Source organism: Varroa destructor, unplaced genomic scaffold, assembly GCF_002443255.2.
Source record: "Varroa destructor unplaced genomic scaffold, Vdes_3.0 BEIS01000002.1, whole genome shotgun sequence".
NCBI lineage: Eukaryota > Metazoa > Arthropoda > Arachnida > Mesostigmata > Varroidae > Varroa > Varroa destructor.
In genome coordinates this window covers 57,387,138-57,411,966 of record NW_019211455.1, presented here as the reverse complement: position 1 = coordinate 57,411,966, position 24,829 = coordinate 57,387,138, and the positions used below count along the sequence as shown (strand labels likewise).

The following is a 24,829-nucleotide window of genomic DNA, read 5'->3' as shown; positions in this document are numbered from 1 at the left end:
CCTACTACTAACTATCTGCTGATAAATGGCACAAGATTGATCAGTTTATAGCAGATCTTCCTAAGAGAGTTTGTCATTTTGATATTCCCGTTAGTTTTACGTTGTTGCTACCACAATACGCAGACAGATTTAAGATAAAATTGCACCGATACCACTACATAGGGCTTTTCTGCAAGCGCAATAGCAAATAGTTAATGTATTGGCAATATCCAGTAGCTACTACAACATAAGGAGTGGCTATTGTTGGCAACGTTCAGATAAAAACTCACTGTACGGGCATGTGTGAACTTGCTTCTATTCTACATGTGATCGAAGCTTATGATAGCATTCGCTTACCATATTTGCCAATTAAAATATTTAATAAAATATATAAAGTGCTGCCATATTCAGCTTGTGTATGTACCTGACAGAAGTGCAAGTAATCAATGATATATATTTATTGCCTATAATACATATGATATATATATATATATATATATATATATATATACATTAAAGGCAATGAAAAACAAATGAAAAGTGTGCAGTTTATTTATTTTTTGCACAAAAATTTATTTAAAAAAACCATCATTTCAACATCAAACAAAACGATATATAAATGATGACGTACACAACGTGCTAGCTTACTTATATATTTATCATTAATCTTACCCTTATCATCTTCATCGCTTCACCTCATTATTATTATTATTATATAAGACTTATCATCATCATTATTATTATGTACATACGAAAAGGAGAAGTGTCTTGTGTTTCTATTTCGAAACGCTTCATTCATTAATGACCTGCCCCAAGTAGATATAAAATAGGTATTTCATAAGGATCCTTTTATATTTTCAGCTACCGTTTGTGGCAACTACTACTGCAACAGTAGTTATCAGTTGTCCAGATATATTCTTTTTTCGTTAACAATAAATTTCTATCTACGTTTTTTTGCTGCATTTATGGTTATCTTGTACTTCTCTTTACTACAGTGTATTCATTAAAACATGGACAGTATGGCGGCTGGATTGTCGAATATCGGCGCAAATTTTTGATTCGTTTCCGTCTTGCTATTTGATTGCGTTGAGGTTATTCGAAATTCATCAGAAGAAGGAAGGCAAAAAAAAAATTTCAAAATTGACTCCACGACTCGGCGAGGATTAAGTGACTTGGTGTCTTTATGTTGCTGGTCTGTTAGGCGGGACTTGATCGTTTTGCCCTAAAAAAATATTGATTTTCCCTTTCCCCAAAATGATTGCAATAAATAAAATGGCCGTGCCACATTGACGGATAGCTTTATCGTACAGGGGCTGAATGATCCGCACTGCAAATATCATAAATACTCAGTGTGACTCTACCGGCAGGAATAATTGATACTGCTCGATCGCAACTCGAGAGGCTAACCGTATGATCGATTCGTTTATATATTTACTAGCAGCACTGTTGTGTTCCTCATGTCTGCCCGAGAATGTGATTTACAGAAATGTCTTAATATGTAATTTTTCATTTCTCCTACTAAAATTAACTGTCGTTCTTTTTGACTCGAAGTCGATATCGATATCATATATAAACATGTAACTTACTGCAGTGTTTGCTCTATGTGGTCTTTGAGAGCTGAAGTCCCGCATCGAACGATTCAGAAGTATGCCCGAATGTCTGTGGCTCTACCTCTAGATAGTACCGTGCTGTTTGATCAGTTACAATAGTACTGCTATCTCGCTCGTCGCAGCTGTCTGTTTACGTTTCTGAAGACAAGTTCTTTTTGTTAATGATGGCCTAATGGCTCTCTAGAAAAGATGTATCGATTTTTTGAAATGTTAATCATTCAAATATGCCTGAATCATCTTTTAAAACTATCCGTTGCTTATTAAAACCCGAGCTCAATAAATAGGCTAGACGTTCTTAGTAAAACATCAAGGCTTGGAAAGGCGTGGAACAAGGCCCGTTAACGTGGACTTGGAAGCAAAGATCTTTGCCAACCCATATTTTGCCTCGATTTACGCGTAAACGATGCATTCGTCATTCGACACCACACCAAGTCTATTTTTGCGGTGGCGTCTATAGCTGAATTGCTTCTTCAGTACATCTCCCATCCATAACAGCATGCGTTTGGGTTTGTCTCGGGTTGGGTCTACGATGGTGATCGACAGTTGAAGTTAACATATCGCCTGGTGGCATACTCTATTCTACACCCTTTTTCATCGTGTTCGTGTTGTTTTTTACGCTAAATTTTGGTCATCATTATCAGCATGGTATCTATCCAGCAGAACTTATCTGAGCAGTGACGAGATTTAACTATTGCGAAAAGGGTAGAAGGGAGGACTTGACATTTTCGTTGTTTACGAGATGTTTTTCGTTCTTACTGTTTTTTTCGTGATTTTTTAATTTTTATTTCGTTAGCTAGATTGGTACGTTAATGTCGGATGTACCAAACACGATGTTGCGATATGTTGCTTTCGGCGTCATCGAAATCGTTCGAGTAAGCGCCGCCTCCTCGCGGCCTCTGGGGGGCAGGCGCTGGTGCGGCCGGTCTCGGAGTAGTGAACGCTGTGATTACATCCGCGTATTGGCGCGTATCAGCATCAAGGTGACAACGTTCCAGAAAGGAGGTTGCAAAGACGGAAAAGGGCAGAATTAGTGGATATAAAGATAATACAATGGAATTGACATTGTTTATCTCAAGATTTCATTGAAACATTGTCATGCATATATATACTTGTGTTAATTCTAAAAAAAGTGGCTTTAGCAACAATTGGGTTTGACAGGTTTTTAAATGTTCGATTTAAAAACTTCATTATAAAAAACGAAAAAAAAACGATACATTCTTCAATGACTTTTTTTTAGATTATATTTTATAGACTTTTAGGTTCCTGTTGTTATTTAATTTCGTAATTTTGTATCGGTGCTTTTAGCGTTTCGGCCATGATGATTTGCCTTTAGGTAACAGCGTAAACGACGCACCTAAAAAGAACGATAACTATCAGCCTTTGTAATCGTAATCTGATTTTACTTAGATTGACAGTAGGTGGATGCTGAGAAACGGTTAGATACGTGCACACACTTTAGCTGAATGAACTCGTATTTATACGCCTCCGAAACATCATCATGATCTACGGTTATATCGGTGAACAATAAAACAGAATTAAGCGAAATCGATTTGATAGTCTTCAATGCCAGTTTTGAATCTAGGCATTTGGCAGTTGGAAGGTAACTACAAGTGTGGTTCGCTAAGTACAAAGTGCCTCTGTTCCTTTAATTCAAATCACGAGAGTCCGTAGCTTCACTATCAGAAGCGGCAATACTACTAGTGGAAGCCGAGATCAAATGAGAAATTGAATTACGCAAAACCTCTGCGTATAGGCCTTGTATCCGCCTGTATTTATTTCCAACCGCTGTGCAGTTACAAAGCACCACAAACGGTACAAAGTTATACCATAGACTATACTTCCTTTGAATAATCCATGGTCAATACGACTTCGAAACTTTAGTACAGGACATTACGTTGCAGTTTATGCCCTTTTTTGTCTACGGTAAGCGAGAATCTTTGGGTGCATCTATTACACTGCAATACATAGAATGCTGTCGATGTGAAAAGCAAAAAAAAAAAAAAGAAACATGACAGCTTATTAAGCCTAACTATTATTCTGTCTCATATGTTGTAGTTGTTGCAGACTGTTCAATGAACGTACCAGGAGCGGGTCTAGTCACAGGCTCCGGAATGACCGGACGCTGAGTGCGGGACTGGGAATCGACACGGGTGTTTCTGAACGGCTGCTGGGTTGGAGCTTGTGGGGCAGGCGCTGGGGCGGGACGTGGGGCAGGACGAGGGACAGGCTGAGGGACAGGCTGAGGTCGGGGCTCAGGCTCCTTATACAGATCGTTGTTCAGTCCGAAATAGGACGATGACGACGCGCAGTCAACGTTCGCCCACCAATCGCACACGAAGTAACGCTGGTTGAAAATGGTGCCCACGGGGCAAAGGAACGAGTTCTTTTTACCGTCAGCCTCGCAAACGTGGAACACCTAGGCAAATAAGAAAATAGCGATTTCATTCTGAATTGATTGTGTTCAAATTGGTAGCTTTATGGAAACAACATTATTTTTGTTTGTATTGTCTATTTAATAAAAAGCGCCGTAGCATATGCAGCCAGGAATATCTATTTGAGATTTTAAGTAGCGATTCTGCGGCTGTCGAACATAATTTGGCGCGTGATACGTAACGTATAGTAGTCATTGCCTTCTAAAGAGAAGGGGCAAAGATTTATATACATAAATGGTTATTTGTCTATTTTTGAGCTACATAAAGATAAGCGGTTATAAGCGGAGAATTAATATATATATAATACGATATGTTGACGGTCATAACGAGCTAAAATAGATGCTGAGGGATTCTTTAAAAAACACTTTGATCAGTAAGAATCAATTGATGCGTCCTCACTTCGTTTCCTCGTTCGTCTTACATGGGTTTCGGTAAAGCCGCTGCTTTCGTTGAACTGATGAACTAATCACTATAATATTCAAATATAGTTTACAGACAATAGGAATTTTAGGCTCGAGATTTTAGGCAACTTTCACATTTGGCTAAAATCGTTTCGTCATTATTTATTATCCGTTAAAATTCTTCTGACGGCTAATCACCCGAGCATTTAGCGTCAAAAACGGAGTGACAAAAATAGATACAGGTACCAGTTGCACGGGCGGAGGGCTAACAACGAAAGGCTCAAGAAAAACAACGTCGACTACTTACACAGATTTAGAAGCAAAAACAACTGTAAAATCAGCGCCAGCGACGCTACCCATCGCTCGCATTTTATCATTTCTGGCGGTACACACAGACACACACAGTGATGAACCACCAAACCGTTTCATGTTGCAGCCAAAACGTATTCGCGCTACGGTGACTGAACAAATCGCCCCAAATCTTTCGTCGTTGTCAACGGTCACTGATCATCATCATCATCGTCGTCGGTTATCGTCATAGGCATCGGTGTGTAACGACGATGAAGACGACTTCTGCAATGAGAAAGTGCTTGACGAGAAGAAAATTGTTGACGACGATGACGCACTGGCCACCCATATCAACTGCTTGCAAATGTCGAACGGGAACTGGTGCTGCTCCAAAAGGCAGAACATATGAGACTCGTAGTAGTGAATCTTTTAAGTGTTAGTATAATAGTAGGTACTGCAAGATCCAGCAACTAGTATCCCAGTTGGATCTTCACACAGGGTAGCGACTACGGTGGCACGAAGAACCTATTGCAACTCACTGATTCGCGCGTCCGAAACGGACAACATAATTATAACAACCGACTCAAACCTAACCCGTATGGACGCCAACGGACGAAGTTGGTTTGTGCAGCGGTAATAATGCAAACTTAAGCTGTATCAAAGACAATACGCGCCTAACTACTACGTTTACATAACACAGCATACGTACTATGATGTGCATATGTTGATGTACACGTCATTGTTAAGGGAAAAGAAACTGACGTATGAGTAACAAACCGTGGGCTCATTTTTTTTTTTTAATGTCAGATATAAAAAGCAAGCCTACTTCTTTCGTTTCAGAGGTAAATGTGGTCGCACTAAAGTGACGGAACACCAAAAGGTGATGTAACGAGCTCATTAGAAGGATACCCCAGCCAGGACGATACCGAAGTCGCCTTGTAGATTTATCAATGGAGCCTCGGATAAAGAAGTTAGAAGGTTACAAAATGCTGATCGTATTACGTACTCCAATGAATTATTACTGATGAGCGGGTTACCATAGTCCAGCTAAAAACAAGGGAACATCTTTCCCGTATTCCAGCTGGTTATTCGATTAAAAACCATCACGATGTAAACAAGAGTAGAATATGAATACGATTCTGCTGCACATATGCAAGGGTTTCTCATAAAGGTCTATAAACTTTAGAAAATTTCCGAACGAATTAGCTTAATCGGTAGGTTCGCGCATCACTTAAAGTATGTACATGGAGAACTCTTGGAAGACAACGTTATTACAGTGTTTTTATGTCTATGTCTATTATGAAGGCCTAATGTGCAAGGCGAAACGCTGAGTCCGTAAACTCATCATTAAACCCATTATCGACAGGTGAATGGCTCTTTTCTGATGCGGTACTTTACTTATACACCGCACTGAAATTTCTGTGCTCTGCAATTTCTTTCGTTGGAGTCCTTATATAGCTTCCGTTGCCAAACCCGCGGCGCATTTTCAATTAAAGTCACTATTTGATCATTTGATACAAACGAAGCCATTTTGTTTCTACATCGAGCCAAAAGGAAATTGCCAATCAGCAAAACGGTCGACTTACCGATGATTCGGCATTTTTGAAGCATGTATTTTTGTTTCTCATAGAGACACATAAATGGGATAAAATGACACGGCTGTAACCGGACCAGGTTCCGGTTCAAATAAGCGTTACTACACAGAGCAATGTTCACGATCCAAGATGTTTTTTACATAATGTGGATATGTCTTTCATTGGAAGGAAGAGTTGTTGTTACACCAGAACATGATTGACTTTGATCTTCTGAGTTCACACGGCCTTTACAATGAAGTCAGTATCTCTGTGCCGATTCACTGTTGAAAATTTAAAATATGGTGGGCAAATCAGTAAAGACACAACACGCAGATATAGACACGACAATAATTAAAACTTAGCGCTGTAAAACTTAACACCAATTTGATCAGTAATAAAGTAGAGCCTTTCAGAAAAGCGCAAAATCTATAATACTGAATACGCGTTACTTACGATGGCTTCAACTAAGGACTGAAATACGTGTATATGGTAGACACGAATTGGCCAAAATAAGTAATACTGGGTTTATTCAGCCAAGACATCCCAATCGGCGTCAAGATTCCTTGTCCTTTTATGCTGAAAACGTGCATCCGTTGAGTTTCTGGGCAGTATGCTCTGGGGTCGTTGCATTCGAAGGTCGTTCCAGTATAATTTTTTTAAAAATAATTTCTCTTAACTGTTATCCCTAAAAGAATTTTCATTTTTATATACCGAATATCAAATTCAAACCTGGCAACGGGCTTCAATATCAGCGTAATATCCGGGAGTTTGTCCTTTGCAGTCAAATGCGGTCTGGGGAATGGTTGTGAATGTGGGATAGTCAGACTCGGGTTTACCCGGAATCGAGTCCTCTAGACGCCAATTGGCCGGATCGTCGTAGTCATCTGCGAAAAAAAAAACGAGCAGGAGCATATCCGCGTTAGGCAAGCTCGATTATAGCATAAATAAACACAGATATATTCCTCGTCGCAGCTAAATACTTATACGCAATGCATAACCAAATACTTGCTTGCACGTTGCTTTTTCATTGATAACTAATTAGAAAGTAATAGAAATAATCAAAATGTTGGTTACACTTGAAGCGGATCATTGATGTTGATGTAAGGCTAGCGTGATCCATACGTGATGTCTTTCCAATACCTGATATCGCGCTTGATGATCCGAGAACTTCGCACGCTTTTAGAACGCAGACTGTAGACTTAAACAATGTGTATGATGGATCCATTAAGTTATTTCAGCTATCAGTTTTATCATTTTTATAGCAAAAACATTGAAAATATATGTTTCAGTAGAAACAACAGGATGAAAATTAAACGCGTGAGCAACCGAAAAAAAACTGTTCATTATCGATGACAAGCCGTCTCATGTGGATGATTCTACTATGGGGGACCGTATGAGCCTCTTCAACGATCCAATGGCACTAAACAGATCAGCTTGAGTGTGATCAACATAAAATAGTTTGTTATTTGTTTTCGAGATGCTAAGGACGTCGTTTACCCTGAAGTTACCTGTTCGCATTCATTCGCCTTTGACCGAAGTCCGTTGCGGCAAGATGCACACTCATGTACACACAATATTATATATCAAAAAAAAAATATCCACATGAATGCTAATTTGCATTTAAAAAAATTAGTTCAAAGGAAATGAATGATGATATCTAAAGATCTTCCTATTTTCAGTGCGCCATCTGCCTTCACAACGGTCGTTTTAACGGACAGTGTAATTCTGGCAGGCAGCCACCTATAGCCGCTATTCAAAGCTCAAAATAGTCAAATAATGTAATTATGCGTATTATGTAACGTCCTTTAAAGACTATTGAGGTAACATTTTGTTAGCATACTGTTAAAGCTAGCATTGAACAATTATCTAACCATTTCATTTTTGAGCGACGCTTCTACCTGATGGCCGTGCGTTTTCAGTAAACTGCGAGCACGCCTGCACGACACAATACATTAACGCGCATATGGTCGTGTTATGCTACGTAATCAAAGTCATATCGATATTATAGGGTACGGATTAAAGCTGACTGAAGCGGCCTCTTGATTTGAATAACTAGATTTCTTCGAGTTTAAGTGTTGTTTCACACAGCTGATGCCCCTCTCAGCACGAAATAGAAGGTGTCTCTATGTTCACCTGTTTCGAATCTAAATCACCCGATCAAGTGCACTAAGTTTAGCAAGAAAACACGTTACCCCCTATAGGATTATAGAAACGGTGTCGCGGTCCAGCGTTCGTCTAGTGAAACTTACCACCGCCGTGTGCCCCGTGTGCAGAAACTGGTCTTTGGGATGGTTGAGCGGGTTGAGGTCGAGGTGCAGGAGGCGCTGGTGCTGGCTGAGGACGCGGGATTCGCCCCTGAGATTGGACTTCGGTGTTCCTTCGCGGCGGGGGCGAGGTTGGTCGATACGATGGCGTATCGTCCCAAGATACATTGTCCTCTTCATCGGGCAGTTCCGGACGCGCATAGCCTTGACGCTTCAAGAACTGTAATGAAATCGTATATGAAAAGACTAAGTCTTACCCATTAATCCAGCAGTATTTCTGCGATAAGTATCAAGACGTTTTAATAGCAATAAAATAATCAGTATACGTATCAGGATATGCACCTTCATCTTATTTCCATGGTACTGCTAGTTCTTTTCAGGTTTGCCTTAAGCAGCGTTCTAAATAGAAACCTCTCCTTTCCTTTCACCTTTTCAAGGGAGTGAGGCGCTTTTGACTTAAATAGTAGTGCAACGGCCCTATTTGCTTTGGATGTTTTACTGATATACAGGATGGCCCTGATACTGTTGTGGTCGACTTTCCTCGTTTTGACATGACTCGTTGTTAATACATTGACAAAATGTACAGTTAATAGAATATTATATTGAGGTACAGCTCAGCTCATGCTGACAATAGCACGAGCGCCTTGTAGTGATAAAGTAAGTAACACATTTAAGGGAATAAGGAATTGCAAAATTAACATTTTCAGCTATAGATGCTAATATGGAGGCGATTGTTTTGAATGTGTGCGTGCAACACGCATGCAACGTTCACATAAAAATTTGGTACTGTTTATGCTTACTTTTACCGTCGTCATATGACGTAGTGTAGTTACAAAAAAAAAAAAAAGGTGAAATATTTTAAAATGTCGCGACAGTATGTTAAGTCGCGCAGCCGAGACGCATGGCCCCTCCTTTTGAAATATCGTGTTGTTGTTGTTGTTGTTCGTTTGTATTCGTAATATTCAGTAATTACAACGTCGTAAGCCGGGCTAATGAGAGTTGAGAAGATGAAGCAGATTATAGTTATAGGTACCAAAGAAGAGAGCATAGTAATACGAAGATTGTAGATTGGATCGGGTCGAGTTGAACTGTGGGGGGGCAGACGGATGGAGGGCGGGGAAGGGCACAAACCGGGACGCAAAACATCAGGGGAACGATATACAGACAGTTGTTGTTCTGGCTAGCTCTGTCACTGTAGACTTGAAGAAACAGTACGGTAACATGTTGATGATTACTAATGGCGCCTTTAGCTTGAGCCCGCATTGAATAAAACAACAGAAAGCTGCTGAGTCTCAGCAGCTTTCTGTTGTTATATACGCTATAGCCAAACAGATGAGTACAATCCTAGCCGTCATGCACACCAAAGTGAAACTATACGGTTTATCTGTACGGAGCCGATCGCATCGACTTCTCGAAACGTTCGAGCAGTTCTAAGAAGTGGCTACCTGGAATAAGGGCCGTTAGGACCTTGCAGAAAGATTGTCGTTGTATCTCAAACATGGACATATTCTCCATAATGTATTTGATTCTTATGTTGTTTAGCACATATTTAAACTAACTTGTAACATAGCAAGATAACTTAATTCGTCTCTTGCATTGAAACAATAATAATGGTCGTAGCGTTTCCGTTGTATGCGTCAGAAGAGAACTGAAGATGCCACCGGTGAGCAATTATCTGTTCCATGATTGCAATCCTATGCTGGAATAGTAGCCAGTTTAGGTAATTAACAATACATCGATTGGACATGTAAAATAAGCCTGTTCAAGTGACCACCACCAACTACGAAGGTCGAGTCAGTCCGAACCAGATCCGAACAAAAGATCGATATGTGTGTCGAATTGGAAATTTTGTAAACGTTATCTTGCCAGACAAATAAAATGTCTACCAAACAAAAAAACCAGCAGGACTGACTTACGTGCTGTACCATTTGGCTGGTAAATAAATATTCTATTGTCCTGAAGGTTCATAATTTTAGGGAAACGCTTTATTCGCTATTGGCATAATTAGGGGAAGTTTCTCAGGCTGCAATACCGTAATAGCGGCTTGTAAAAAGCCCTATGCGATAGCATCCAGAGCGTTTAATGCAACCTAGAAATCTTTTCTCATACACATTATCCCATAGAACCGTGCTTGTCAAGTCCAACCCTGACATATAATGGGAATACACAGATATCGTAGCTGCGTCTTGAGAGGATTAATAAAAACAGTTCATTTAGATACCGTCTTCGATGTCGCATACACACAATGATGTCCAACTAGAACGTCTAGAAAAAAACATTTTACAAAAAAGAGCTTTGTTACTTATTTAAGATCCGATAGAAAAACAGAAAATATCAAACGGATTTAGCCGGATTCAACGTGACTTCTTCACAATAGGCGGCTAGGAGCGTGGATATGGTGTCCAATTGTTAATAGTTTATACATACATATACGTATACGTATACGAACATAAAAGGTTTGTCACAGTGTATTATGAATACTAATTGTTTTAGTTTAACATAAAGAAAAGGCGTTCATAAAGAGTTAAAAATATCACAAGGCCTTATTCGTGGTAATATGTAGACTCAGAATCAGGAATACCCAGGAGAGATAGATTTCCCGGATCACTCTGCCTAAGCCCAACACAAAAAGTTATGCTTACGCGGAAGCATTAATAGCGACTATTCGAGGCCATATATCCTATGCACGAATTTCGGATATCAGGTATAGACTCCAGCGTCCTTTATGCAACGTGATGCTAGCAGGACGTCTCACAACTGTGTTCGCATGGTAGATGATTAATAATGAATATAAGCATTTCCATGGAATACTATTTCCTATATGTTCCCGGAGAACATAGTCTGAACTGATTAAATGGGTAACAAATTTTCCGTATCTTGTCTTCTAACTTCGGTTGTGCATGCACGTTATCACCAGCCGACGACAGTGTCTTAGTGAAGCTGCAGATAACAAGAGGAATAGATGAACGTTCCCATTTTTTGATGTATGCACAGATTATCCAAATATAGCAGATGATTGTAAATCGCGCGTGACGGGACGGTGTTGTCGAACGAATACTCTATGCCTCGGCTGTTTAAATTCCGAGAATCCGACAAATGAGTCTGCGCATAGCTCACACCACTGAAAGTGGCTGTAGCAGCAGTAGCAATATCTGGCCTTTTCCTTCAATCTGAATGGTGTCTCACGGCATCCACTAGCCACTGCTATGTATTTATGCGATTATACTGAAATTCTGTGGCTTTCATGATAACATATCAGCGCTGTCTGCCTACCCGACAGCAGCTCTTGTATGGTTCAAAGAGCCTCCCACTCCGCTCCGTTGATGTGCCTCACCGACATTGATAGAAGTCATACTGACACTAATATAGGCGATTGTTTTTACTTCGAGGCATCTTAGGCTTGGGGTAGATTCAGCTTCGAAACGCCTATCCCACACTGTGTCCCAATGAATGGTCGTCGGTGACTCTTCGCCCCGGCCGATCCGGGCGGCGACTATGGTCTTGGGCGAAGAAGACCGCAGCCAAAAGAAGCGCTGAGTCAATGGCGTTGCCACACTCGTAGCGGTGGGACGTCAGCGTCAATGCTCAATAGTGGCGGGTCGTATACTTCGGGAACAGAAGTACAAAATGGATGGATATAGCACTATTGTTGATGGGGCTGCTTCCAGCGCAGATCAACAGAACTCCCCGCACTAAACACTATAGCTGGTGCAGAAATGATGTCCCAAAGATTGTGGGAGTAGCCAGAAGGACAGTTCACAGCAGAAGCCGCATCAGCTGCTGACGACAGTAATTTGTTCAACGAGGGAGTGAAAATAATCACTCATGATCGAATCCAGAAGATTGATTCTTGTAATATAGTTGAGTAGACGTAGTGCGGGGATTTTAGTCGCGTGCATATATTACGGGTCGACCCGATTTAGTCATAAGCTTAAATATAAGCACAATGGTTCAACCGCATCGGGTCTCAACGATATGTTTCGATCGTTATCCTCGCTTCATTTACAACATTTTAACGGGAAAATGCGTCCAGCTTGGAAGGAAATCACGTATTGTAGAATTATCTATAATATAGATTGCCCTGGTGATAAGTTCCACATGTCTCGCGTCGTCCATATCATATCCACTGTCTACAAAAAAAAACCGAACCTAAATTATTGCGCGACTATGATAGACTCAAGTACTGTTATTGTTGGTCCAGAACAAAGGTGTTACGATTAAAAACGGAAAATAATAGGCGACAATTGGAAAATCCATTATTATGTCATCAAATCTTTCAAAAAAATGTCTGCATGATTTATTTCAATCAGCAAAGCCTTACTTGAAGTCATCTTGTGCCTTCTATGCGTTTCTATCTCGCCTGTGTTAGCCCGGATAATCGGACATTTTAACAAAGGCATAGGATACTAATATCTGTGCGCCATTTTTGAAGGTATATATGGAAACGTAGAATATCGTTTGTCATGAAGTACGGTTGGACTGAACTAGACAATGGTTACCAATTGTTTCAGCTGGGTCAGAATATCCAGGACGCTTGTTGGTTCGTAAACGAGTATCCTGTAGTAATTCTCAGAGATAGCCTATACAATCGTGTGTAATTTCGGTGAGCTCTTTCTGCATAGACATTAATCAAATACATGCATAATTTGGCGGGCTTTTTAGCATTGTTCCTGGCAGCGTTGTTCCATCTATGCGTCTTTTGCTTTAGATGTAGATTACGTCGTTGTGAATCTAATGAATGGTTACACATAAACGACGAATACGAATATTTGTCTATTACATTATACGTTTCATCTTGAGGCTAGGTTCTCAACTCTTTGCAGTTCATAGACAAGCACTATGAATAGTGTATCTGTGCCCTGTTGTTTCTGTAGCAGTGCTATTGCATACCGTTTCTAGGGTCGTATTTTTGACAAAGGACTGCTCATCGTATTAGAGGCTAGTCCATCCCTCATGCATTTCGCTATCAGGAGCTCCTATGGTGATTGTGAAATTACCTAGCAAAGAAAGTCCATTTGCCCGAAAGTCTCAGGCGACTCCAAGGACCGCCTTCGCAGGTATTGACCCTTACGTGGTGCAGCCTCTTGCGCGGACAGGTACCCAAACGTCAACAAGTCAACGATTAATGGCGGCCTAGATGGCCTTATATTACCGGTGCGCCGGCTTGGTCTGCATATCCCTTCAACTCTAACCCAGTAACGTCCCTTTGTAGTCGTTCAATAAGTCTACGTGTACGCCGTTGTCGCTGCTTCTATTACATCGGCATAACTGTCCTACCGAACGGTGCTATTTCTTCGAAGTGATGCACCAGCGGCGCGTTCGGATAGCACACCAATGAATAATACCATTTTGTTTTGCTGCCATTAGATCCAGCATTATACTACAGAATAGAGGTGGCTTCCGCAAAAACAGGCAGTCGCTATTTTGTCCGGGAACAGTAACCACTATAATAGAAGAAGCAGCTGTACGTCAGTCGAAGCGCTGATTAACGTCACCATCACCATTTCGCTCTCTGTCTTAGGCTGCCCGTTCCTCGTTGTACTTTACAGTTACTCTCGTACACGTATATGTTGGTAGGGGGCAGTTGTGGTTGTAACTGACGATGAGGTATTATTTGTTATTTCTTATTTTAATGCAGCCAGTATCGTTAATGCTGTTGTCATTGTCATTGCTGTTGTTGTTGTTGTTAGGCTTTTTTTTTGGCGTTATCGTTGTGATAACCGTGACTTTGGTTTTGCTGAGCTACTGGCTGATGCGTTGATTGTTACTGCGCTGGACCGCTCTGTAGTAGTAGATGTTTTCAATGATGGCGGTGATGTCAACAAGACAATTGAAGGCTGTCGCTGCTCCACCAGCGGCGCCACAGAAAGGAACAAGGTCGGAACGACGGTGAGGACGATCCTGCATGATGGACAGCTGTGACACGAAGCGGGTGATACAGGGGTACCATAGTTCTGTCACTGTTGCTGCTGCCATCCATCGTCATCACAACCAGCATGAGCATTACCATCATCTAATAGTAAATTCTGCCTGTACAGCAGATGTGTGCACATATACCCAGTTGCATTTTGGTCATTTCTGTCAATGGACACTGCGCCGACCACTAATGAGCTATATTCGGCCGAGAGGAAAATGTAGGCTATCCGGGTAAGCACCCATACAGGCACATGGCCTCAAGCTTAAAAACATGAATATGCCACTTATACAAAAAGCAAGGGCTTGAAAGTGTGTAGTACAAATATGTTGTTCCCCACTGAACAAAAGGAAGACGAAGTCTCTTCGAAGGAAGATAGTGCCAAATGGATGTTGAAATTTGGGCTGGCGTTTTACTCAAGCCTGTTGTTTAGTGTGCCCCTTTTTAAGAAGTTAATGTGCACACTTCGTCTACAGATACTGGGCCGCAGTAGTGTGGGGCTCAAGTGGATATTTTCAAACTTCAACAGCATCAATCAAGTTCACGCGCTCCTATGTCCCTGGTCCTGGATCGGTACTTGTTTTAACACTATTCTTACTCCAGAGAATCGTACAGGGGCACTTAAACGAGAGCTACCAGCCAGGCCCTTAGTTAAACGCCTACCGGATTTTAAAAATGGTAAGTTAAATAGTTGTCCTGTCCATGTAACGGTTGTTAAGTTAACCTGATAAAAGTGTTTACATGCAAGATGTATTGATAAAATGAGCAGGCGTATTTTGAACGTGGAAGAAATTCATGACAGAATCTCTTCGTAATACTTGACCCGTTAAGAAAATAGTGTGCGGTGAAGCCAGAAGAAAAATATGTATTTAATAACTGTGGAATTAATTTGGACAGCGAGACAGAAGCGTCACTTAATTATTAAGTTCCACAGAAATAATTACAAATTCGCCAAACGTCTTATCACCGCAAAATACCCACAGATGGATCGAGAATAAGTTCTTAGATGTCTCTATAACGCGCATTTTATCAAAGGGGTGAATTAGGTTGCGATAAAATTTTCTTCACAGATTTCGACCGCTGTAGCTATGTGCTACTAAACATTTGTCTAGTTCACAAAAAAGCAATTATGATATATTCGTATTAAGGAAACAAGTGATGAACGATTCTTTGCATAGTCGAGGAAGCATAATCGTTTCTTTAGTTCGCCAAAACATTGTTCCTTACATAAGGAGAGCCGAAGCGAGACGTTTTATACACATAACTAATTAAAAACTTACACTTGTCAAGTCGTCCTTTAGTAAATTACCCTAATTTGGTACGATATTTTTTGTATGCTGTCTCCTGCTTCTTCTAAATGACATATGGCACGGAACACCGGTAGCGACAGATAGATGCTTATCATAAATGGGCGCGGGACAGACCGACGGTGTACAGTTGAGACGGGCAAAAGTTTTACCTATTTTATTCAATAGCTTAGCTTTACGTCAGCAACTGAAGAAGAGCCAGACCCGCACATGGTCACTGTTCAAAGGTCAAGGATGACCATTAAGATGTTCAGTTAAGCCCCAGTCGTCACTGTTGCCAGTGGTTCTTGCAACGACTGGTTATTATTGTATGTATGTGACTATTGCTGCAGTTAACGCCTTACGACAGTAGGATAGACTTAGTTCCATAAAGTTCACGGCAAGAAACCTGTCCACCAAGAAACGAGGCACAGTTTGCTTCTTAACACGAATGCACTTACTCAAGTGAGTCTGCATTTGTCATATGTGACGTGTCCGAGCAGCCGACGTTGGGTACCAATGTTGACAATTTTTTAGGATCACAAAGAGGTTGCCCACCTGGCTTAGGGGGAACGGCATATTTGTAACACCACCATTTGTAGTAGCTGTTGCCCTTTCGACGTACTCACGTAGACCTGATTTAACAACCGACAGAGGTAACAAGTTCTACCTAGACCTATATTTATATGCAGCCAAATAGTTATATAGCCTCTGTTGTCAGACGCGCGTCGTTGCGCTCGGTTTTTGTGTACGTGATAATCCGCGAAGGTACTTTACAAAAACCTGCATTTTGATAATCCTGACTATAGGCAGGGACGTACGTAGCCATTGCGAAAATATGCGCCGAGAACGAAAGGAACACTTTAAAGGACAGCGCGTGCGAAGTTATGCCGAATGTCCGACGACCCGGTGGGCGATATCGAATAATACCCGAAGCGTCGATAGAGATACTATATCTTCACTCGGATCAACAGGACGCGACATCAGCCAGACAGCTTTTGTTTGTTTCTTTTTAGACGAATAGGGTTACGTCATTTTAGTATTTGTCAATGATGGATTCTGCTTGGCGAGGTCCACTAGCAAACTAACAGCGTTTATTGCCATCCTTTCGTCTGTGTTAAAAGCAAACAAGTATGGTAGGTCACAACAAGCCCAGCTCTCCCTGTTGTTCCTGCTAAGTTACCTCAGTTGATGCGCCACTTGAGAGTAAGATTCGTCCGATGGCCATTAAGCAGAAGAACTTCATAACTGCATTATTGGCAACAAACGAGGTCGAAGTCTGGCTTGTACCAAAGAAAGAAATCGCCGCCATCGTTGATCTTGTCAGTTAGAGTGAACTAGCCGGTTAAAATGAGTTTATCCGTTGTATGCGAGCGTCTGGATGACACAGTTAGCCACAGCTATCGGACCAACATTATTCAACCTAGGTGTGTCAATACACTCCCAAATTAATACATAGACATCTGCTAGGTAATTGTATTTTATTTTGGATAACCTAACTCATTATCATTACTAAATTTACTATCTGTCTGCTTGATTTTGATATGACCAATAGCCAACTTGCTGAAATTCTGTGGACCATTACTATGGAACTATGAAGAAGAGTCAAAGAACGACGGGGACATTTCTCATAAAAATACTTTTGGCGCCGCTAACACGTTCGTTTACATAGTGATGCTCAAAATTCTGTCAGATACGCTTTGTCGTCGATCACGTACCCGGCGAGAAAATTACTTCACGAGATGCGAACAGATTCGAAATTCAATCCCTATTTATGCACAGGACGAGACAATCGATGAACACCAGAAATGTCTTACCGACAACGACATCATCTTGCAGAATAGTCGTGCTGCGTTGGGTGTTGGCCGTCCTGGCCTCTACCACAATTTGTCAACACAATGCATCGACCCGAAATCAAGTCGGTTCCTGACATCATCAGGCACAGACTGGAAAAAATTCTAGGAGAAGACGACGAGCGCCAGTAAAAATAAGATTCCGTAAGAATACGAAATGCAAAATGGTTAAAGGCGGGCATTAAATCATTCGTTCGCTTACTTCAGCGCTCGTTGTAGCCATCGTCGGTCTAGAAATCGAGTTATTTCTAAGCATACAGCGGCGCCGGGAACAGTTGCTAACAGACGACCCCCCCGGTCTCCGTTTAACTTGTACATATTGGAAAGCAAGTACTGTTAGATGAACGGACGCATATAATACTATTCGATTGCGAAACCGTTCATTCTGAGCTGAGTCAACAGCCTAGAGACAAAGTCATTGGATCGCGGCAATGATTTGGTAAGGTACGACTGACCCTTCGACAATGGCTGGATAACGAGAACGACAAACGAGGTTGGATAAAGAAGTAGGGAAAAGGACTTTCATTCCATTTTTGTAAACGTATTGATTGGTATTACTTCACACGTAGAACATGATAAGCCCACCACTGGTATTACTAATCCTTTGCACCTTTTTGTCATTATAATGATGTCTTGCTACCGATGACAATGGTCCGTTGGTGCTACGCCCGACACGGGTGTCGTTGATGTAATCTAAAGCAAGGCAAAATATTATATAGTTATGCAGGCAACATTATGTACCTCACGGCGAATAAGCGGCGAAATCGAAGGAGATTTATCTTATTGCACCTTAAAGACCCTTCAGAGCTTTACGAAGACGTTTATGACGAGTCTCGTGATGACGTAAGTGCAAAATGGAATAAAAGAACATATATAAGAAAACTAAAAGAACATAAAAAATTACGTTGAAATCAATGACGCAATCATTGTGACCAAGTAAATGACACGAAGCCAACCTATTCTCGAACGACAGAGAGTTACTAAGCATTATCTGAATAACAGATTTGTACGTAGCAATCGTGTGTATTTTAGGTTAGGCGATAGGTTACATAGCACAACTAGCTTCCCTGCTTGTAGCAGAGCATGCGCAAGACGAAAGAGTTGCAAGTCTTTTAGAAATAGGGTGAATAAATCTACGAGAACATTCAAGAACATTTTTTGTCAAGTATGATCTCCTAAAGTAAATCGACCCCTTTCAGGGCAACTACGCAACCTTATTTTACCAGAGATATAGTCTGGGAGGTCAGAATCTACGAACTAGAGAGTTTTCTTATTGTAGGCTATCGAAAACGCATACCAAGTATGATAAAGGCTAGAATGCTAACGTTTAACTATGTATGCTACGAACAGATGATAATCATTCAAATGTCATCTTAAAGATGCACCTAATCCGATCTATACTATTCGTTCCCGCGTGAAAAATATTAATATTTATGATTTTGACTGACGGTTCGTTCCATTCGATTTAATTCTTTGGATTCTATATGGACGGTTTTTATTTGCTGATGATTTGCGGTAGCAATGCCAGATCAGCTTTGTTTGCTGTATCTGTTTGAAAAGACCGGGCGCGTTCTGCCTGCAGGCCTTCCCGTAGACCGAACAGAGACCGAAGAAGCTACTGGAAACCTGTGCCATTGAAAACTATCACCTCACACATAGTGCCCTTGTGTAATCACCATGCGTAGAGAGTTCATCTCAATTTCCCGTAACATCGGTACGTCGCCATCCAATGCATTCAATTCCGTTGGCGATTGCCATTGCTCAGCTACGATCTGTTGTCGAGTTGTTGGCAGTGTTAACATAGCCGAGAATTGTAAACACGTTCATAACTTGTTTAATCACAGCCTCGATGCATCGTCGTGCCTTAGATCGGGGCACCCGATGGTCAACTGTTACTTACGGCTGTTGCTTGCTACAGCAAATGTTTCCGTGCGCGTCGGACCACGCAGATGATCTGAAGGTCGCGGCCATTCCAACGTCGATAACGTTCGTTACGAGAAGTGAACGATGCAGTCGGACCGAGAGAGGCAGGTATGAATGAACGCGGCCTTGTTGGCCTCTGCCGGCGCTAACGGCCAGAAACCGAAGAGAGAATGAGCAACGGATAACTTGGCAACGCTAGTCGCCGTCCAGGCGACTAATTATGTCTCGCCGTTTGCTTTTTCAATGGCTCCTGGCAAATATTCGCTGCTGTGGGCATCATGTGGCCATTTTAGTTGAAATGTCACAAATCAGGATTGGATGATAAAGGCTAAACAATAAGCGCCAAATAACAAGATTAGCAATAATTATATAGCGAACTATTGGCCATCAGCATCGGTGGCAGAAGTGAACTTCATGTGAAGACAGCATGCAGTCGTCGATAAAAGGTCCATCCGTCTGCCTGTCTCTGATGGTTTTGGCCACCCTGTTGGATTTTGAGATGCCCTTTGATTAGGGATGATTGCCACTGCTTTCTTGGTAAGCAGGTTGCGTTATGGTATTATAATCTAAAATAGTACTGTCTGCCTGAACAACTTCTGGTGGACTTTGACGAACCTATCGAATCACTGTTTAAAATGACCCGGATTTCTTCTATGTTAGCTGGAGATGTGTTGTTTGTGAATGGATAAAACGCTGTTACTATCGATAGGTTGCGATCGTGTTTTTTTAGGTTATAAATCTTATATGTAACATGAAAGAGTTTTAGCAAAACGGGTGCAAGAGACAAAAATAAAACTTACCCCTTTATCGGAATGATCCGCAAAAACCGCTTGGCTGCCGACAGCTGAAATATGAAAACAACACACGTGTATCAGAAAAATACGAATCATACTGACTCATATGTGTTCACGACCGTATTGAACGGCATTTTCATTGACAAGGACTCTGCTTCCCATTTCAAGGTAACCGTCACGTAGGCTTCCCTAGATACAGAACCGCGCTACACTACCAAGTACGAAGGGATTATCTTATAGCGGCCTGCTGTCGGCTGATCGTTAGTCTCTGCTTTGGTAAAATACAAGCTCTACTAGCAGACTAGCTATCGTAACGTAACGGTTTACAGTTCGAACGAGCGAAGCAGCGTTGTCCTACGCATGAGGATTCTACAATTCGTTTGAATGATATGTAGGTGCCTTTTTGAAGAGATTTAACTGTGTACTGGCAGTAATTCCAGCTCTATTACGTCGATAACTGTACATGCAGAGAGATTTAGTCTCCAATGCGGATCACGTCAAAATGGGTGTTGCTTATTTACCAGGACAGAGCTTCGCACATAGACACTGTAGCCTGATACCGTTTTAGATGTCTATACATACAGAGATAAATATTCACAAAGGAAAGCAGTAGATCATGGCGATCATATAACTGTTCTCTAGGCAAACAGTTACGTTACCATCTATCGACGTTCTACTGAATTATGGGCCTTGTTATCGGCCAGTCACTTTCGGCAACTGTTACTTTCGATATCATTGTATCGAGACCAGCTGTTCTATTTACTTGTTTTCCTTAAGTATATAATAAGACGCTTAGTTATTCTTCCTGTCGCCGGGTGATGTGACGCTTACGGAAGCCGTACTGTTGTCGTCGGCGCTACGATCACCGCTGTCCGAGGTCGCAAATCCCCCGCGCAGCGAACTAGAAGCACGTGTCTTAGCGCCCCGTGTACCAACTATTTCTTTATAGAATCCCTGTTCCGTTCGCAGAAGTTCTGTGAGCCGTTTTTCTAGCAGCTCTGCGCGCAGTCCCCGTAAGCGCCTTTGGCGCCGCTACAACGCAACTGCGCCGATATCGCCGGAAGCGGTATAGTCACTAAAAGCGTGACCACTTCAATATGATCATCAACAGCGAAAAACGACGCATCGACAGAATTGGACGATTCGGATGCTTTTGGTCAGGACTTAAAATAACAGCAACACTCAATGGTGGACAAAACCAGGCGTTACCGTCGTCTTTATTTAACATAACGGTGAAAAGTGCGGTAAGCTAAACTGTTGTTTGATTACTCGTCCAAGAACCATCGAAGTCGTTGCAGCTGCACATGAAACAGCGGCAACGTACGGAGCGACAAACGATCTTTTAATGGGCAAGCGGCTCGGGCGACGTCAAGAACCGTCATGGACAGATAGGTAAATGCACACAGACGCTTAACCCAGCAGACAGACAAAGCCGAAGCAATGGTCGCATGCGTTGGCAACGGTGATGATGTTACATATACCGCAGATCACTGCTTATTCCGCTATACAGCTGATGCGCGTACGCACAAATACAGTTATGTCGGACCACTGGCGCAATGATGGCCAACTGAAGATAGTACTGATCCTTCTACAGCCATATTGGGCGTAGGTCGGTATTATCGTACGGTGTTGGTGATGCCGCCATCATATTCTGGGATAGTCGAAACTGGGAAGGTAAAGGCGTATGATTGAATATGTAGAATATAATGTAACGAAGCGCAGCGACCCACTATGTAGATAGCTAAAAGGGTCAGAACAAGGGAATCGATTTTAATCTATTTCTATTAATTAGGTATCACTCTGGAACCGCTATCACGACGATATTAGAAAGCTTCCTGTATTTGAAGTAAGGTCACTCTTACAAGACAAATGCTTAAGCACACAATGTAAGTATGTGCTTGTGGGGACAGGCTACTTTAAAGTTAGTCATTAGGGATTATTTACGCGACTGTGACACCTAGCTTAAGGTAATACCCTGCTGATCTCCGATCTCGTGACTGGAAGTTAACATCTGGTTTAATGTTTAAACGAAACGTATTCCACTTATTGGGGTTTCTCTTCAAGGTTCCACGTTTTGTCAAGGACTTCCTTGGGAAAATGCTCAAGTAAAAAAAGGAGCTGATGACGTGATCTGACTAAGCGAATTGCAGTTATTGGGCCTTGATCCAAAGGCCATAGATATCATTCTTTCTCCTTTCATTGAGAAAAAACGATTGGTAAAAAAAAAATGCGTCAAATATAGCAAATCAAAAACACGGGATATATTAAGTTAGGCCGGAACTTGTCAATTTGTTTTTAGATTTTGGACCGTGTACAGAATGGTCTGGCTAGGTCCATACAACTTAAGAGAACTTAAAGAAATCTACACGTTTACTTGTGAAAAGCTAAAATGCATTTTTTGTTCTGTAACTAGATTAGAAAGAAACGTTTCAATATAATGGTGGCCACTATTTGCTAACTTACCGGCCACGAGAGCAATGGTGAACACCTTCATAATTCACCGCCTTCCTTCTGAAACGAAAAAAATTGTTTCCATTAGGTAGAAGCATAAAATCCGTTTAGCAGAAAAATTGTGCTGAGTAGTATGTCTATATAGGATGGACGAATACAAAGTACTACTGTAGTTTTACAAATGAGATGATGAATTTGACTAGTAGAAGCCTCTTAGTCGTGCTACAACTTCAGTAACAATACCGACAAAGCTTTGGTCTGTATAAATAATACGGACACATGAAATGGTTAGGCTTTGTACTGTTTAATGCGTTAGGTACAATATGTACGTCTTTGTACGAGGAAAACGCGGTCTTATGCTATGAAGCTATGGTTCGTAGCGGTTAAAAGGGGCGGAAGCTCGTGCTCGCACGAATGCTCCGTTTGCAGTGTCGTGTATCGTCGCAAGGATTTTCCAGCGGCGTAAGAGTCGTCAAGCGGGGCAAAGACCGTACGGCTACTACTGTTCCCGCTATGAAGCGGTTCTTTTGTTGGCCAAAAGGCCAGTGGATTCTTTACGGAAGTGTTACGCCCCGGGGGTCAAAATTGGTCATCCACAGGGTAAATGTTATGGCCGCATCGCTACACCACGACTGAAGATCATCAGCTCTAATTCCTTTCACGTCTTTTACGGGCAAGTTAAGAGTATCCCTGGTTCATGTGATTCATCAAACCTAGCACTAGATTTGTTTAAATCTTCTCTCTGCAAAACTAGCATCGAAATTCATAGAACATCAGTCCACGCAGTGCATAGGACATATTTATGGGATACTAAAACTTCGTGGTTTTAGGCAATTAAAAAACGGAGTAGCACGGGGAAAGGAGAGCGGAACGTCCCAAATACGTATGAAGTTGACGGCATATTTTTCAATGAGCGTTAAAAGGCAGGAAAGCACTAGAACCCGTTAAGGCCTTAGGTTTCTAAGTGCATATCCTGAATCGTATGAAATAGATTTAATCAATCTGAAAACAAAGCTTAACTGAACCGCTTATAATAGATTGCTGTTACCGTTACTTTGATGTTTATTGCTTCCGAATGTGCGCAGTTCATACGAGTTATTTTTCACGAAAGCTTGGAGACTTAATTTATCTGCCTTAGATCTGCTTGCATTTTGAATAAAACAAATATAGCTTTAGTAAGAAACATCAGAACACCGATTATCTCCTTTCTAGTCGTCTCCTAGTGAACATTCGTGCTTCGCTTAAAAGTAAAGCCTGTCACTGAAAAAACGACCTTTTGTGCAAATCACTCGTATCATCAGACGGCACTACCACAACACTCTTTTTGCTCCTTGGATGCCATAAAATCAAGGAGTATCCAATACAATAAAGGAGTGACACCGAACACATGGATTGCCCTGTGCGACCACTACGGTCGGTCGACCGTTCGCCGCCGCATTTGTAGTCATTGGATGCGTACATACATATAACTAGAAAAGTCGTACAGATACATATATCCTGAGGCATCACGGTGAATTTTTGTGGCTAGAGCACTTCACGCTTAAGTATCCTTGGTCAACGTTAAGTAAGAACTCTTCACGACGCCGCTGCAACATTACGTTGTTGTCGTCGATAAAAGTTCCACGTGTACTAATAGCTAAAATTGTCATCCTGCGAGCCTACATATTGCATAAGGCGTCGAAAAATCGATCCTTTCGCGTTTTCCTTTTTTAGGGTCACTGTTTCTATAGTCATCCCCACGAAGCTATCCACAATCGTCAAAATTAAAATCCATTATCTATTCACGCGCCTCCGTATCCTTGCAGCAATGCGACCTCGACCGCTTACCTCTCGACGACGAAGACGATGGTTTCAGTTAGAGATACCGAACACGCTTATTGTTGTTAGTTGTTAAGTAACGCAAACTACTAACCGAGACTCGTCACGGAGCTGCGGGGGGAGGGAGGAGGTATGGGTAATAGGAATAATGAATAGACACACAACGCTGAACGAAACAACGGATCGGAGGACATACGACGAGAACGACAAGACACACGAACTGGACGGGGGCTGACGAGGAG

General features: G+C 41.6%; 2 protein-coding genes and 1 long non-coding RNA gene across 7 annotated transcripts in view; 2 read left to right on the top strand and 1 right to left on the bottom strand.

Annotated features, from left to right (window-relative positions):
- Positions 1–522: 522 nt before the first annotated feature.
- Positions 523–24,829, bottom strand: LOC111244625 (uncharacterized). Of its 3 annotated transcripts, none has more exons than XM_022791906.2 (7): positions 24,682–24,829; positions 22,782–22,829; positions 20,325–20,368; positions 8,534–8,768; positions 7,014–7,168; positions 3,672–4,005; positions 523–2,529 (listed from the first exon to the last, which is right to left on the bottom strand). In XM_022791906.2, exons 2-7 carry the CDS (start codon positions 22,810–22,812, stop codon positions 2,396–2,398), a joined length of 933 nt encoding a protein of 310 aa, XP_022647641.1. In that variant the 5' UTR covers positions 22,813–22,829; positions 24,682–24,829; the 3' UTR covers positions 523–2,395. The 3 variants fall into 3 exon arrangements, with proteins under 3 accessions (XP_022647641.1, XP_022647640.1, XP_022647642.1); XM_022791905.2 differs by having other exon boundaries at positions 24,597–24,817; XM_022791907.2 differs by lacking the exon at positions 24,682–24,829 and adding an exon at positions 24,233–24,254.
- LOC147758042 (uncharacterized) lies at positions 4,831–8,883 on the top strand. Its single transcript, XR_015320015.1, has 2 exons — positions 4,831–5,343; positions 5,551–8,883. It is a non-coding gene; the product is annotated as an uncharacterized LOC147758042 (long non-coding RNA).
- The window catches only part of LOC111244627 (uncharacterized), a 37,958-nt gene continuing 26,971 nt past the window's right edge, over positions 13,843–24,829 (top strand). For all 3 annotated transcript variants that reach the window (XM_086978751.1, XM_086978750.1, XM_086978748.1), the window contains exon 1: positions 13,843–15,140. In XM_086978751.1, coding sequence (XP_086834877.1) covers positions 14,789–15,140 — 352 coding nt within the window. In that variant the 5' untranslated portion in view covers positions 13,843–14,788. The remainder of the gene's footprint in view (positions 15,141–24,829) is intronic.

Excerpts from the sequence above, each read along its gene's own strand:
- LOC111244625 (XM_022791906.2), bottom strand. The coding sequence starts at position 22,812 with ATGAAGGTGTTCACCATTGCTCTCGTGGCCG. Across the intron at positions 8,769-20,324 it reads CGGATCATTCCGATAAAGGG|TTCTTGAAGCGTCAAGGCTA; the intron begins GTAAGTTTTATT and ends ATTTCATTACAG. Across the intron at positions 4,006-7,013 it reads ATATTGAAGCCCGTTGCCAG|GTGTTCCACGTTTGCGAGGC; the intron begins GTTTGAATTTGA and ends TTATTTGCCTAG.